At 38.3% G+C, this 17543-nt stretch overlaps 1 protein-coding gene across 4 annotated transcripts in view; it reads right to left on the bottom strand.

Moving 5' to 3' along the window:
* Positions 1-12650, bottom strand: part of wdcp (WD repeat and coiled coil containing) — a 29239-nt gene extending 16589 nt beyond the window's left edge. The window contains exons 1-3 of one of the 4 annotated variants that reach the window (XM_073056953.1): positions 12564-12650; positions 6254-8159; positions 180-300 (exon numbers count right to left, since the gene is read on the bottom strand). In XM_073056953.1, coding sequence (XP_072913054.1) covers positions 180-300; positions 6254-8140 — 2008 coding nt within the window. In that variant the 5' untranslated portion in view covers positions 8141-8159; positions 12564-12650. Of the gene's footprint in view, positions 1-179; positions 301-6253; positions 8160-8848; positions 9175-10784; positions 10856-12464 lie in introns of those variants that run through there. The other 3 variants (XM_073056955.1, XM_073056956.1, XM_073056954.1) reach the window with 3 other exon arrangements.
* Between the last annotated feature and the right edge of the window lie 4893 nt (positions 12651-17543).

Genomic DNA, 17543 nt, shown 5'->3' with positions numbered 1-17543 from the left:
CATAATGGACCTGGTTAATACTTTTAATCATAATTTTCAGCTTCAGATGATATTTCTGGTAATGTTCCAAAGTCAGGCTCAAAACCCTACTATCTAGCAATGTTCATAATATCAAAATATTGTAGTCACTACTGAAAATGGCATAATACATTTACTATTGACGGACTAAAACTACCTACCGTAAAACATTTCAACAACAAAAAGGTTAAAGACTTCTTGGACTGTACTTAGACGAAGCTTGCCTTCACAAAGGAGAACAGCTCGTTTTTCATCCACAACTGTATTCTCTTGCAACTTTTTCTTCAAAATATAATAATAATGGAATGTTATTTATTGTAGACATAAATCCTCAATCAAATATTTTAAATGAATTTCATCAACTGTGATTTAATAAATTATTTTATATGACCTCCCAATTTACATGTACAATAAAATCAGTATATTTTTCACAGGGAACAGGATAGGGAAGGAAATATTGTTCTTACAGCTCAGTGTTCTGTTTTAATGGTTTCTTTCTCTAATGACTATAGAAAATTTAGGCAAAATAGTTTTTAGTGGTTTCAATACAATTCCTGTTGGATGCAGATCTACAAATTCAAATGTTCATAATACCAGTTAAGTTGTAATTTCACTTATCCAGGCTCAGGTGAGAAAGTAAATAGAAAAATCAGTCTGCAGCTGAAGTCTGTATGGTAGACTGCTTAAGCTGTAAAATAGAGGGACCTTTATTCTCCAACTAATTTTTGTCATGATTAACCACTATGTTAATGATACTAGGTCCCAAAGTGAAAGCATATTTCAATTTATAACATCAACATACAATTTTAATGTATAAAAATACACCAAGAAGGGAAATAAATTAGATGTGTTCAGACAGAAGAAAACAGATTTTAAACTGAAGAAATATGATCTGAAACATTAAGTATTGTAAAGGCACTCTACTTAAACCTTCAACTATAGTCATCCTAGCTGAATGGAAAAAAAAAACTATAGGTAATTTTAGTTATTCCCACACCATCAAAACATGTAACAAAAATAAACTGGATGAGTTTTAACCCTGTCTTCCAGTACTTCTTGACAGAGCTAACATTACATAAATAGAGACTGGATTTTTTTAATGGTTTCCTTCATTGTGCAAAAATATTTGGTGAACATTTCCTCTCATATTCTAACAACATCAAGGCCAATCATGTTGGAAACCTGAGACAAACAACACACTGACACATGCTTGACGAGCCAATATAACACGTAGAATTCATTTTTCAACATATTTCAAAATAAATACCTAATCTTTAGAAATAAACCATAAAGAACTGGTTGTCCTCAGTTTTTAAAGACTCTTGGCATAATTCATGGCATGTTATAAATATTAAACTTTGGAATAATATAATGGTAATGTTAGAACTAAAATCCAAACATATGATGGAAGCACTACAGAATAATGTGCTTAAATAATCTATATGCTACAAGCCACATTAAAAATCAGACATTTTAACTGTTAAAAGCTTAATAAGCTTTTCAGGATAAAATTTCAGTACCTGCCATGTTTGTCACTTCCATGTTGATTAATGTTGAGGCATCATGCAGAATTGGCTTCAACACTGGACTGTGCTACAGCAATGCATTCAGTTTACATTATTTGTTCATAATACATAGAAGTTTGATTTTCCTACTGATGAAACTTATAGATGCTTCTATACAAGTTTTTGTGTCAACTTTTTTTCCCTAAATTGAGGAATTTCTATCTTTGGGTTTATAATTGGGGTTAAATTTGAAACTCTTGTTCTAAACTGCCAGATTTCCACAAGTAGTTTAAAATTCTTCCTGATGTTTTATTTTATAACTGAGTTAAATGATATTAATATTCAAATATTATAAATGTTAGAAATAAAATTGTTTATTAATTTTCTGATATAAATCAGGTGTATTTTGTCAGCATTTTTAATAATTTTGATTATAAAAGATGTAAATATTCAGTATGCCCGATGTCCCACAGTTAAGAAGTTTTCTGCGAATTTCTCGGACTGCTTCCAAAAGCTTATTTGCAAATAAATTTATCAAAATAACTTTCAAAAGCTTTAGCATTAACTTGCATATGGCCTATGTATCTTAGCAAAAACAGCTTGCATATGTAAGAAACAGCATAGTTTGCTCTGTATTGTATAAATTTTTAAAAACTGTACCCAAAGGACTACAGAACTCTGATTAAAATCTTATGTCAGTGGAAACATTAAGGTTAAAAATAATTTCATTCAATGAGTGCTGGTGGTGTGGAACTCACTACTTAAAGGGATGCACTACTCACTACTTAAAGCAGAAATCTTAACCATATTTAAAATGTGCACATGAAGAGACTTAACATACAGGGTAATGGTGCAAGAGATGGGAGGCTAACGAACACAAAAGACAGGCGAAGTGGTCATTTTTGGATCAACAGTCAGTAATGGTTTGCAATATGGAACAGTGTTGGGGCTTCAACTATTTACAACTTATAATCAATGTTCCCTCTAAGGTGTACGCACACACACGTTTTGCTACTAGTGCACAAAGGAATTTAAACTGCACACAAAAGGTTGTCACTATCTACCTCGTTGGCATGTTAACTATATTTCTCGATGGTACACAATCACATTTCCTTTTCTAGTTTCTGATGCGGACAGTATTGACAACGTGAAGTTTGCGATGATTTATGATTTTTAAAAAAGGAGGGAGAGAGAAACCGGGGAATTATAGACCAGTTAGTCTGACATCGGTGGTGGGGAAAATGCTAGAGCCGGTTATCAAAGATGTGATAACAGCATATTTGGAAAGAGGTGAAATCATCGGACAAAGTCAGCATGGATTTGTGAAAGGAAAATTATGTCTGACAAATCTTAGAGAATTTTTTGAAGATGTAACTAGTAGAGTGGATAGGGGAGAGCCAGTGGATGTGGTATATTTAGATTTTCAAAAGGCTTTTGACAAGGTCCCACACAGGAGATTAGTGTGCAAACTTAAAGCACACGGTATTGGGGGTATGGTATTGATGTGGATAGAGAATTGATTGGCAGACAGGAAGCAAAGAGTGGGAGTAAACGGGACCTTTTCAGAATGGCAGGCAGTGACTAGTGGGGTACCGCAAGGCTCAGTGCTGGGACCCCAGTTGTTTACAATATATATTAATGATTTAGACGAGGGAATTAAATGCAGCATCTCCAAGTTTGCGGATGACACGAAGCTGGGCGGCGGTGTTAGCTGTGAGGAGGATGCTAAGAGGATGCAGGGTGACTTGGATAGGTTAGGTGAGTGGGCAAATTCATGGCAGATGCAATTTAATGTGGATCATTGTGAGGTTATCCACTTTGGTTGCAAGAACAGGAAAACAGATTATTATCTGAACGGTGGCCGATTAGGAAAAGGGGAAATGCAACAAGACCTGGGTGTCATTGTACACCAGTCATTGAAGGTGGGCATGCAGGTAGAGCAGGCGGTGAAAAAGGCAACTGGTACGTTGGCATTCATAGCAAAAGGATTTGAGTACAGGAGCAGGGAGGTTCTACTGCAGTTGTACAAGGCCTTGGTGAGACCGCACCTAGAATATTGAGTGCAGTTTTGGTCCCCTAATCTGAGGAAAGACATTCTTGCCATAGAGGGAGTACAGAGAAGGTTCACCAGATTGATTCCTGGGATAGCAGGACTTTCATATGAAGAAAGACTGGATCGACTAGGCTTATACTCGCTGGAATTTAGAAGATTGAGGGGGGATCTTATTGAAACGTATAAAATTCTAAAGAGATTGGACAGGCTAGATGCAGGAAGATTTGTTTCCGATGTTGGGGAAGTCCAGAACGAGGGGTCACAGTTTAAGGATAAAGGGGAAGCCTTTTAGGACCGAGATGAGGAAAAACTTCTTCACAAAGAGAGTGGTGAATCTGTGGAATTCTCTGCCGCAAGAAACAGTTGAGGCCGGTTCATTGGCTATATTTAAGAGGAAGTTGGATATGGCCCTTGTGGCTAAAGGGATCAGGGGGTATGGAGAGAAAGCAGGTACAGGGTTCTGAGTTGGATGATCAGCCATGATCATACTGAATGGCAGTGCAGGCTCGAAGGGCCAAATGGCCTACTCCTGCACCTATTTTCTATGTTTCTATCTGCAGATTTTAGAACTGGCTTACTTATTGTTATTTTAAAAAAATTGTACAGCACAGGATTTTTGTGCACACTGGTCATTACAAATTAGAGGCAACATTACTTATAATAATACCTTGGGTAGAAAGACTAAATGTACTATAGCCAAATTCACTCTTCAATAATATTAGCAAGTTGTGAGGAGAACACAAAGACCTTGCAAAGGAATATCGATAGGTTGAATGGGTAAGATGTTGGAATAAGGAGTACAATGTGAAAAACTGTGAGGTTATCCACTTTGTTGTCCTTTATTATAAGGATATAGAAAATAAAAGTAAAGAAGTCTTAGTGCAACTTCAAGGTGAACTTGGTGAAAGTAGTCTTGGAGTACTGCGTAGATTTGGTCTCCATTAGGACATATTGAATTGTAGGCAATACAAAAGGGTTCATTACGTGGATTCCTGGGATGAACAGGTTGATGGATCAGGAGCAAAACTGAGCTACACTCACTGGAGTTTATAAGTATAGAAAATGATCTTACATCATCTATTTTATTAAAGATTCTGAGGAGGATTGAGAGTGTGGATGCTAAGAAGACATCTTCTTTAGCAGGGTAACTTTAGGGGCATAATTTCAGAATGCATATTCACCAATTTAATACAGAAATAATGAGGAATAGTTTCTCTCAGTAGGACATGATTCATTGGTTTCTTTAGTAACAGCAAGCTGCATTTGCACAGCTATAAAATATATGGCAACATTTATTGCCATAAATTGGCAGCAATTGACAAACATTTGAACTACAAAGGAGTTAATTGGTATGGGGCAGCACAAGAAAGTTAGCTTGAGGCCAACAGTGGACCAGTCATAACTTGACTTAATGAAGGCGTAGACTCTAGGGGTCAGGTGGCATATTCCTGATCTTTTGTATCATGTACTCCTGTTATGTTTTAAGTAGAACTAACCTGAAGTCAAATTTTGGTCTGCCTAGACACAATGGGCTAAATGGTTTATCACCATTCCATAAATTTCTATGATTCTTTGAGTAGTTTATTTCCTGTATTCTGCTAAAAGTAAATTACCAGTTACTGCATGCACCTGCCAGAAAGACCAACAAATTATCACTGAAAGAAGTAGGTAAGTAGATACTCCAGAATGAGAAAAAGAAACAGAGAGGGTTTCTTTTTTCATTTAATGTAACGTCATTTTAAAAAATAAACTCTGTGGATTACGAATGGTATGGAAGAGTAAATAATCAGAGCAATTTAATATTTTGTCATTTACCACAAATAATGTTTGGAAGAAGAGTCTGTGTGAGATTGATTGGGGGTCAGAATTGCAGGGATTATTCAAATAGTGCGATTATAGAGAGTCATGTGCTGTAACATTTTCTATAAGACCTTTGGAAGAATACCTCAATAGCTATTTATCAGCTGGCATTTACATGTTAAGCAAAACTGCCCCCTCAGGCTTAAGGTTCCTTTCTATGACAAGAATGCTGGACTATAGCTGCCTAAATTTCAAGGGTAGCAAGTTGGCTATCTTGGTTTACAGTTTACAATGACATTATAAGTATTTGGGATTCTGTGTTATCATTAAGAGTTCCAGTGTGAAGTTCAATTTCATTTAATTTTGAAAATGTTTCACATGTAATATTTCATGTAAATTTAAAGCTAATTTTATTAATTCTGTCACAAAATAAACATTGAAATGTTGTACTACCATGGATTTAGTTTTTCAAATCCACTAGAGAAAATAGTTAATTTTTAATTCTGTAACAAATTTGTAATGGTCTTAAATTACATATCAAACTATATAAACTTAAATACATGATTTTCCTTGTTATTACTATTGAGAAAAGGAGTTACAATATAAGGTTTACTTTCAGTTAATTAAAAAAATAAGCAACTGAGCAAATAATTCAAAAATAGGCATTTTAATATAATTATTTTCAACAATGGCAAATTTTCATTGCTAATCACATTAATCTGTGTTCATTGTTTTTAGAATACCACATGAAGATTAAAATGCTGAAGTTCTCCATCAGGAACACTTAAGCTCGGGTCAAATAAATCAACACTTCTCTAATTAAGAGCAAAAGCATCAATTTTCACAAAATAACCAAAATTAGTGGAAAACAAAATACCTGACAGATGACATATAGAAATGATGGATCAGATGGATAGGCCAATGATGACTTCTTTCCATTTCTTGTACAATCTGATATTTGAGAAAGGCACTGTTTCATTTCTTTAAAGCTATCAAGCAACTTTTCCATTTTTATAGACAGTTGTTTAATTTCATCATTCACTTTATCATTGTTGCTCAGTGAAGTTCTTGCATGTGATTGTTCATTTTGATTCTCCTTAAATAAGACTGGGCTACTTAAGTCTCTGTTTGTTGGTCCAAGTCCGTGCATTGTTATAGAGTTATTTACAGGTTCTGCTTCATAGTCTTTCAAAATCATTGCAGATTCACAAAGTGCAGCTCCTTCTGTTTGTTTTGGAGTATTTGCTTCAGAGCTCTGCTCACTGCTGTTGTTACTTATTTCTTCTATTAATCGCTTTTTAGTATTTGGAGATAGAATTGTGGTATTCCCTGGCAACAACAATTCTTTTCCTGAAACTGCCTCTTCCTTGGAGAGATTTTCAAAATATTTCTTCATTCCTGAAATATTAATACCCGGCTGCCAGGTCTTCATATTTTCCGAGGAATCATCTAACAAGAGCTTTTTAGTCATAAGTCTGATTAAATAACGATCTGAATTAGAAGTTGGGAGAAAAGCAAGATCATTCGATTTCTGTTTTCCAACTAAAAGCAACAGCAGTGTTTCAGTCAGAAAACACAAGCCTTTTGGCCGTTCATTCTTTTGCAAATGGATTTGCTGAATATTAGGCATACTTGAAGGTGTTACTGAGTAGAGCAATATCATGTTACACGTATTGGATGATACAGCAATTGTGCATCGGTGAGGGTCAAAACATAATAAATCAGGAACCAGAATCCCAGGTATGCTTACTTTTCTAGTTGTTGTCACTTTTCTCTCAAAAGTTACAAGAATCAGATGTGAAGAATCATGACCACTTCCAGTAAGGCAATCCCTTCGTTGTAGGTGAATAAGGGGGCTAGGATCCGATTTTCGATGATTTGCTAGAATATGTTTCAAATCTACTGGTCCAGATGATGAAAATGTTGGTTCTTCTGTTAATGATCTTGAGGAATCTACTGATTTTCTTCTTGAATCCATGGAATGGGTTTCATCCGCAGATAGCATCATAGGCTGTGAAATTAAAGATCCAGTTTCTGATATGGGTGTAACATCAAAAGCAAGGCCAGCATTAAGACTGCAGATTTTATCAAGGGGCAGTTCAGTTGTCACAACCACTTGTAAATCCAAACATGCCTCCACTGCACAGATATGTCCTCCAACATCAAAAATAGGGCAAAAATTGCATGCATGAAGAGTCTTTTGAGTATTATTCCAAATATAAGAATGAAGGGTGCTGCCTATGGCAATCACTAAACGATTTCCATCTGAAGTCCAACAAGCACAATTAATCAAGCCACCACCTTTGATATCTACTTTAACTCTACGATTATCAATTTGTACTGCAAACAATACAGAGGCATCTCTTTTTGTTAGCACTACCAAGGCATCATGTTTTGGATGCCACACGCAGCCTTGTTGCAGAATCGGAAAAATCTCTCCAAGTTCACAAGTTTGGGAAACCAATAGTTTATTTTGTTCTAATGTGCTGTTTTGTAACTGCCATACAGTGATATGCTTTTTATGCTGAACAGCAAGCAGTGCTAGAGTTCCTGTATAACAAACAGGACCCCAATGAAGCCCATTCACATGCTCAAAACTTCCAATAACATTGCTATCTCCAAATTTTACCTCACCATTGACAAGGTAAACAGCAGTGAGGGCAACTTGCTTTCCATCTGTCCAGGCAATCCCATGAATTGGATGAACAGCTTGATGCAATACATTAATTCCAGTTCGCAGCAATTTTGCTTTTCCGAGCTCCATGCTGACCAGCTTCAGAATCCTGGAGGTTATAAGATAGCAAATGAAAATCACTACTAACCAGTGTTTTTCTTCAATGAATCTTGTTTACAAAGGAAATAGTATGGCATATATGATTAGATTAATGCAAATTAATTTGTTAATGTCTGAAAAACAGTGGAAAAATGTTTATCTTGCAGAGGTGAAAGTTAGAAAGGTGTAACCTTCACTAAGCAGAAGTCTGTTGCTTACCTAAGACTTTTCAATACAGCTATCCTAAAAAGGAAAGCTACATCTTTTAATCCAGAATGAGACTTGAGCTGATTAACTTCAATAGAAATTCAGGCATTATTCTTTTCTCCCACGTTAAAAATAATTGATATTTTAAATTCTCACAAATAATTAGCATGTAAATCAATCAAATGCAAAATGCTCAGTCTTCCTGCTGCATTAAATATAACAGGGATAGTATTTTTCAGCTGCTTCTTGAAGAACAAGAAAAATAAACAGAAAAGCTAATTTTGTTAAATTTTTGATGAGCTGTTCTGTTACACAACTTCTTTCAATGAAAGTCCTAGGTGACTTCCAGTAACCTCAAGTATTCTTTTATGCCTTAAGCATCAGTAAAAACACAAATTATTAAAGTCTAATACATATTGATCTATGCCTAAATCTCTCCTTTCTTTCTCAATGTCAGAATATTTTAAAAATGTATCTTCCAAAACTGTTCACCTTATGTAGCCTCCAATCCAATCCAGAACCAAGTTCACTCCAATAACAACCGTTGAGCGGCAATGCACAGCTGATGCACGTAGGTAATTGTACGAGGACTGACTAAATCATCGTTCATTGATTCACTGAAGCATGTGAGAAGAAGGATCCTGATGCTAACATTCACAAAAGAATGTATAAATGACTGTATACATCACCCTTCAATAACTAATGTCCAAACAGGAGCCTGAACTAAATGGATTACTTCCCATATCTTGAAGCCATTTTGTTACAAAAGCTGATAGAGATGAGGAATTTCCCAGTGTATTCAGTGCATCACCATAGCCTTTGGCTGTCCAAGGAAAAGTGTTTGAAGATAAAAGCTTACAGTCTACCAGGCAGCAGTAATCCTGCTCTCCTGCACACGTCTGTAACTATCTATAGCAGGGATATTAAAGCACATTGATGCTGACTCTGTGAAATCCTTCAAATCCACTGCCAAATAAGCAAAACAAACCAGTGTCCTTTCCCAAATCAACAATCCTAACACCGAGTCCCTAATTATACTCCGTCATCATTCACGTGCATGGCATCAAACATCAGAAACAGACAATTCCAAATGGTTCCATGGGAGTAGATTGATAAACAGACAAAGGAAATGATCCCAAAATGTCTCAAATTCTTATTGAAGTGCAGCATTCCTACCGATTTGGAGGACTTTTTGAGCAAGGACCAATCAAAGTAGAATAGGAATATCAGGTTGGTCTCAAATCTATTAATTGCAAGCATATAAAAGCAGAAATACATAAATTAACTGGTAATATCATTAACCCCAGGACACTACTTTGGAACAATTCTGCAGTTTTCTGGGATTTCTTAATGCACAGGATACCAGTCCAGTACACATTTGGATGAAGATGTGAATAATTAAATAAATTGCTCTTTTGCGTTATTCTAATAGAAACATTTTTCTTCAAACTGTGGGAAAATTTTAGCTTATACCAGTACATTCATATTGAATTCATTTTAACAATCATGGATCACCAGCACTCTTTACTCTTTAAATATCCAGCATCCAGTAAGCTAGGAATTTCTTCCCATGAAGAAATTCCTAAATTCAGCCAGTCATTATCTTTTGGTTTATGTGACAAACTCACATCACAGTCACTGATACTTCTGCTCTCTATGCATCCTTTCCATTACCAACAGTAGAGACATCCAGCTCTGTAAGACTCTCCAATTCCACCTGTCTCGGTTTTTCCACTGCCAAAACTCTCCTGTGTTGATATTGCCTCAAAACATCACTTTTCTAATTCACTTAAGGCCTCTGAGAAGCGTCTTGGCCTAAAACATCAACTCTATATTCATTTTCATAGATGATGCCTGACCTCCAGTGTTTTGTGTGTGCTACTCTGGATTTCCTGCAGATCTTTTGTGGTTGTCCTAACCTGTAGAAATTACTAAATCTAGGTTCAATTTAAATTGGCTCATGGTTAAACATCCACAGTTGTAAAACTCCTCTCATTTTCCACCTGGGTCCTTCCACCTATTCTAAATCTATAGATATTTCTGGGCTCCTCCCATTCCAGTGCAAGGCTTATCCTGGATTTTAACTGTGCTGGAATTCCTTCCCCAAGTTTTTCTACCTCTGTCTTCTCTTCAACAATCCTTAAAACACATCTTTTCAATAGCTTTTGCTTCTTTGGCCTAATTGTTACTTGTGTGGCTAGGCTGCAAATTTTGTTTGATAGTACTGGTTGAAATGCTTTAAATATTTTACTGCATTGATGTTATAGATACATGCTTGTCAAATAAACAACAAACTAAATATAAAGCTGTTGCAATAATTGTTTATCCAATAATTCATCAGGGCAAGCTACATTGAAACATAGAAAACCTACAGTACAACACAGGCCCTTCGGCCCACAATGCTGTGCCGAACATGTACGGTACTTACTTTAGAAATTACCTAGGGTTACCCATAGCCCTCTATTTCTCTAAGGTCCAAGTTCAAGTGATGCCAGTAAAGTTCATTCATGAAGACAATCCCAGTTCCAGCCTTTGAAATGCCTGGTCTAAAAAAAATCACTGGTTCTAACCCAGTATGCATTTACAAATTGAGAACCTATGTTTTTTTAACTGTTTCAAAAATTCCCAAAGCTAAGGAATTACTTTTCCTTTTCAGGAATTACAATCTAGGAATTTATAATCAAGACTCTTCACATAGTGGTTAAGTTTAGTGACCAGATCATTTTAATTTGCACATTCACAAGATGTGAATCAGCAGCAGCAGTTACAGGTCATTGCTAAAAGTCAGCTGAACTGAACTATACACTGGACAATTTGAAAGGGCATTTAAGAGCCTGGAATCACACAACAGCCAGATTTCCTTGCCTGAATGGTATTAGTGAACCAGATGGGCTTTTAAAGCAATCCAGTCCAGCCATTTCACACAATCATTATAGACACGAAATGCTTAATTCTGAAATTACTTCAATTCTAATTCTCCCATTTTTAGTTAATATGAGGGTTCAAAATACAAAGTCTTTAAAGGTCTAGTAATTTAACTGCTCTGTTACATTACAGTATTTAAGGGATAAACAGGTCAGGATATGGGATCACTTACAATGGAAGTTCCCAGTGGAATTACAATATAGTCATTATTTAATGTTCAGTTCAGACAGTGCACCACTCCCTCAATACTGCACCTGTAGGACCACAAGGTGCAGGAACAGTAAGCCACTGAAAAAGACCTTGGTTAATCTGATTGGCCCATCACTTTTTCCCTGTTCCACAATATCCTTATAATTGCAATTCTATCTTACATTTACATATATACAAAGACTTTGCACCCACAGTTCCCTGCGGCAAGAAGTTCCAAAGAAATCCTTCCTCACATCAGTACTAAATGAGCACCCCCTCATTCCGAGACTATGCCCTGTTTTTGGACTTCCTTCTGAAGAGAAACATCCTGTCAATATTTTACCAATCTAACTTACTAACAATTTTTTCTTAATTTTCCCTTAAGGTTCAATCCCTCCCCCCTCCCATATCTAGAATCATACAAACGAACCTTAAAAACAAGAATAAAAGCTGCTTACTGCAGTCTCTCTCGTGCCTCCTAGAGCTGCAGTAAGGATACCTTTCTTTTACACTGTAACCCTTTGAAATTAATACCTATGTCCCAATACCACTTTGCTGCACTTGTCCAAGCTTTCAATATTTTGTATATAAAACGCCCCAAATTCTTTTATGCTGCAGATGTTTGCAATTTTCTTAACCTTCATCCGCCTCCCAAAATGATCAACCTAACGTTTTAAGAGACCAGACTTTTAGCAGTAGATGAACGGAATGAAGAAATGTTACAGTGTTGGATGTGAGGAGTCTTGAGTTTCTTAACGGGAAGCATTAACTTTGTTTCTCTTGCCATAGATATTGTCTGCCTTTTTATTTGGATCACTTGGTCCGCCAGATTGGGAGTGGGGTACATAGGAAGACAGGGTGTGTGTTAGTGGCGTGGGCTGTGTGCATTTTGTGGTGGAGAAAAACCCCACCTCCCCAGACATTGCTATACGTCTCCCATCCACTATGACCTGAATGGAAGCCGGGCGTTTGGGGGGAATAGAAACTCCTTCACCTTTGGCGTATCTTCACTACTCTCAGGCAATGCCGGGATTTGAATGTCACTGAAGGCTCCGAACAGCCCTGACTCACCCTTCGGCCCTCTCACACTTACTCTGTCCTGTCCGGACCGGCCCCTCATTACGCCGCCGGAAGCATTACCACAGCAGCGGCTACATTTCCGGTGTTGCGCAGACGGCGCTGTGAGGTTGTGTTGAGCCGTCTCGTCCCCTGCAGCTGTGAGGAAAAATGAATACGGTTAACTGTGGAAATAGCAACGTGGGCAATTTAATACATCCGTAAAATGGTAATTGCCACCACTTTCATAATAAATCAACCTGGGCTGTTAGAACACCATCCGAAACTCAACCAATCCAAAACGACACGGGATCATATCCGAATGACCGTACATCTATTTCACGGAACATGCCGGAAAATGAAATGCCATATATTTATTGATCGAGAACAGAGGCAGTACGCTCATTGTAAAGAAATCATTTTGAATTGTATAAAGTAATGATCTGTACCCAAGTATTTTTTTTTTGCAGAAATGAGAAGTAGAAGTTGCTGGAAGTTTAAGCTGGCCAGCAGCATCTGTATAATTATTTTTAAAGAGGCAGATGAGAAGGACCTCCTAAATTGTAATATTCGGATTACTCTGTGCCACGGGCTAGTGCAGGTAGGAATGGGATGACAGCACAGATGAGTGAGTGGCTGAGGTGCAGGAGGCAGGGATCAATACATGGAATGATGATGTAGTCATTAGAGACTTTGTTCAGAAGGGCAGGAATGGGTGATAAATGTACCAGGTTTTTGAAGTTTTAGAAAAGGAGATAAAGAGGGGAGAAAGTAATGGAGGGTTCAGACAATGAGTCTATTTTGGGTAGAACTCAAGAATAGGAAGGGTACAATCACACTAATGGAATTGTACTACAGACCACCCAATAGCCACCAGGACATTGAGGAACAGATATGTAAACAGATTAAGGAAATGTGTTAAAAATAATAGGATCATTCTCATGAGGGACTTCAACTTCCCTTATGTAAAATGCCACTTTCTTAGTGCAAGAGGTTTAGATGGGACAGAATTTGTTAAGTATATCCAGGAGGGTTTCTTAAATTAATATATAGATAATCCAACAAGAGGAGAGTCTGTATTGGATGTTCTGTTTGGTAATGAGCTTGGTCAGGTGACTGATCTTTAAGTCGGTGAACAGTTGGGGAACAGTGACCACAATTTGTCAACATTCAGGATAGCTATAGATAAGGGTGGATATGGTCATCGCAGGAGAGTCTTAAATTGGAGCGAGGCAAACTTTGAGGGCATTAGGCAGGAACTAAAGAGAGTTAATTGGAAACACCTTTTTTTCTGGCAAATCCACAAGGAAAGTCCTTGGCAAGGTCTAAATGTGCAATTTATAGTAATTTATAATAAATATTATGTACAATGGATAGTCAGTATTACAGAAATACAGTTGTGTCAGCATGAGCTAAGCAGTCTGATGGCTTGGTGGAAATCACTGTCTTCAAGCCTGTTGGTCCCGGCTTTTATGCTGCAGTACTGTTTCCCGGATGGTAGCAGCTGGAACAGTTGCAGATATGGGCAGAGAAATGGCAGATGGAGTTTAACCCAGATAAATGTAAGGTGTTGCATCTTGATAGGGAAAATGCAAGGAGACAGTACACTGTTAAGGGCAAGGGGGTAGGTGGAAGTGGAGAGGATGAAGGTGGAGATGGTTGCTGAGGGGTAGGTGGAAGTGGAGAGGATGAAGGTTGAGATGGTTGCTGAGGGTCAAATGAAAGCACAAGGCTGCCATTGGAATAATCTGATTAGTCAGGAAGATGAAAATGGAAACCAATAGAAGAGAGATGAAAGGCAAATGGATGCAGGATCAGGCTCGGGGTGGGGTGTGGGGATGTGAAAAGGGGAGTGAAGAGCCAGTGGGTGAAAAATGTAGGTGGATGGAACTGGGAGGGTGTGGAAATGGTTGAAGGGAGTCTTGGTGAGATGGGTTTAGGAAAGGAGTCGAGTACAGGGGATATACACAAAATGTTGGAGGAACTCAGCAGACCAGGCAGCATCTATGGAAAAGAGTAAACAGTAGACATTTTGGGCCGAGACCCTTCATCTGAAGGATGGACAGGTTACTGAAGGAACGGAAAAGGGAATTAAAATGGCATGCAACTGGGAACTTGGGATGGCCACACAGGCTTGGAGAATTGGTTATCTGGTCTGCACTTGGTCTTGTCGATTGTAGGGGAGGATAATATCAGGAACTTCAAGTGCAGTAAACAATATTAGAGGAGATGCAAGTGAACCTTGTCTCACAGGAATATGCTGTTTAGGTCCTTGGATGGTGGTGAGAAGAAAGGTGCAGGGACAAGATTTTGCACTTCCTGCAGTTGCAGGGGAAAGTATCAGGCTTCAAGGAGGGGTTGGAGAATGGACCGATGCGACATGGAAAGAGTGTTGCTGCCAGAATGGAGAAAGGGGTGGGGAGAAGAAGGTGCAGTTGATCACAAGACTGACAAAGGATAATGTGTTGCATTTAGAAGTTGATGGGGTGAAAGGTGAGGACTAGGGGAACTCTATCTCTGTTCTGTCTGGAGGAAAGCCAGAAGATACAGAATCAGAATTAGGCCATTTGGCCCATCAAGTCTTATCCACCATTTCATCATAGCCGATACATTATTTCTCTCAGCCCCAAAGCCTGCCTTCTCCCTGTATCCCTTCATGCCCTGACCAATTAAGAATCTATCGACCTCTGCTTTAAATATTTGTAAAGGCGGCCTCCATTTCTACCTATGGCAACAAATTCCACAGATTCACCACTCTCTAGCTAAAGAGATTCCACTTCATCTCCATTATAAAAGGACACCCTTCTATTCTGAGGCTATGTCCTCTGGCCCAAGACTCTCCCACCATAGGAAATGCGCTTTCCACATCCACTCTATCACGACCTTTCTCCATTCAATAGGTTTTCAATGAGGTCACCCCTCATTTTTCTGAACTCTAGTGAATACAGGCCCAGAGCAATCAAATGCTCTTCATATGGAAAGCCGTTTAATCCTAGAATAATTTTCATGAACCTCCTCGGAACCTTCTCCAGTGTCAGCGCATCCTTTCTCAGGGGCCCAAAACTACTCACAATATTCCAAGACAGGCCTCACCAGTACTTTATAAATCCTCAACATTACGTCCTTACTTTTATATGCTAGCCCTCTTCAAATGCATGCTAACATCGCATTTGCTTTCCTCACCACTGACTCAACCTGTAAATTAACCTTTAGGGAATCCTGAACAAGGACTCCCAAGGCCCTTTGTGGCTTAGATTATTGAATTTTCTCTCCAGTTAGGAAATAATCTACCCTTTTATTTCTTCTACTAAAGTACATGATCATGCATTCCCAACATTGTATTCAATCTACCACCTCTTTGCCCATTTTCCTTATCTGTCTAGTTCCTTCTGTTCCTACTTCCTCAAAACTACCTGCCCCTCCGCCTATCTTTGGAAGATGGGACATCAGCAGAATTCCAAGAGATAAAGGCAATTATGAGAGATCTCCTTTGGTCACAGTGGAAGTGAGGCCGCTTTGAAACATGTGGGCATTTCAGATGTCCTGAAATGGAAAACCTTATCTTGAGACAAATGCAGCATAACTGAAGACATTAGAGAAAAGGGAATGCGTTCTTACAAGAGATGGAGTGGAAGAGATGTTGTCTAGATAGCTATGGAAGTCAGTAGGTTTATAGTAAATGTTAGTGGACGGTTTGTCTCCTGATATCAACACAGGGAGACCTAGAAAAGGAAAAGGAGTGTTAAAAATGGTTCAAACAAAAGAAAAGCTGAAGATGCTGGAAATTCAAGCAACACACTCAAAATTCTGGAGGAACTCTGCAGGCCAGACAGCATCGATGGAAAAGAGTAAATAGTCAATGTTGCAGGCCGAGACTCTTTTTGCAATTAAAAGTGTGGATCCGGTGGAGGATAGAGTATCAGGCAGGTCCATTGAAGGCAGTGGAGAGAGAATCACAGAGTTGTGGAAGCGACTGGGATAAGGTCCCCAAGAACCTCCTCATGGCAGAAACCATGATGCGTAGAACGCGATGGGACAATCAGTGGGAGAAGTATTGAATGTGAGTACCTGGGATCCTCAGAGGGTGCAAATTGAGAAGCTTGATTTGGAAGCCATGTGGCATAAGATGGCACTGACGGCATGTTCCCAGGAAGGATACGTGGCTGTGGAAGCAAGTCTGGGTGAGCACATGGTCGAAGAGTCACAGGGCAGCAGAGATCACAGAGGGGGAGCAGTGAGAGATAGTTTCACTCAACTCCCATTGAAGGGAAGATTTGAACTTCTTCAGTGTAGGCATCCTTGTAAGAGACTTCACAGTGTAGTAGTAGCACAAATAAGAGAAAATCTGCAGATGTTGGACATCCAAGCAACACACACAAAATGCTGAAGGAGCTCAGCGGGCCAGACAGCATCTATGGAAAAGAGTAAACAGACAACGTGTCAGCCTGAAACATTGACTGTTTACTTTTCCCATAGATGCTGCTTGGCCTGCTGAGTTTCTCCAGTATTTTGTGTGTATTGCTTACAAATGGTGCAATTGAATTAAAGAGTAGGGTAAAAGTTAGTGGTGAAGGTGAAAAATTGAGAATTCAGCAGATACAGGAAGCAGTACCAATGCAGTCATTAATGTACAGAGAAGTTGGAATGGTAAAAGAGAAGGTTTATTTTTAAGCCCAGAGATTTTATTCCAATGTACATATGGTGATATTGATAATTAATTGTAACTATTAGAAATGGATATAATTACAGGCATTAAAATTACACTTCTACTTCTCAGGAGTCTGCAAAAGATGTCTGGGATAGAAGCTCATTCTTGATGGGTAATTATAAATATGGTCGGGGCTAAATCGTGATGCAACCAAAATGCAAATTATTGGGCTGCTGAAAATTTGTAATTAAAGCAGTAAAATGGACACATTTCAAATTCAAGCAAGAATTGCTGGAAATGATTAATTGTCTAGGCAGCATTATTATACAGAGCTTTCAGCAGAATTGAATATGGATCATGTCTGACTGG

This window comes from Hemitrygon akajei, chromosome 9 (assembly GCF_048418815.1).
Source record: "Hemitrygon akajei chromosome 9, sHemAka1.3, whole genome shotgun sequence".
Lineage (NCBI taxonomy): Eukaryota > Metazoa > Chordata > Chondrichthyes > Myliobatiformes > Dasyatidae > Hemitrygon > Hemitrygon akajei.
This window is presented reverse-complemented; position numbering and strand designations above follow the sequence as displayed.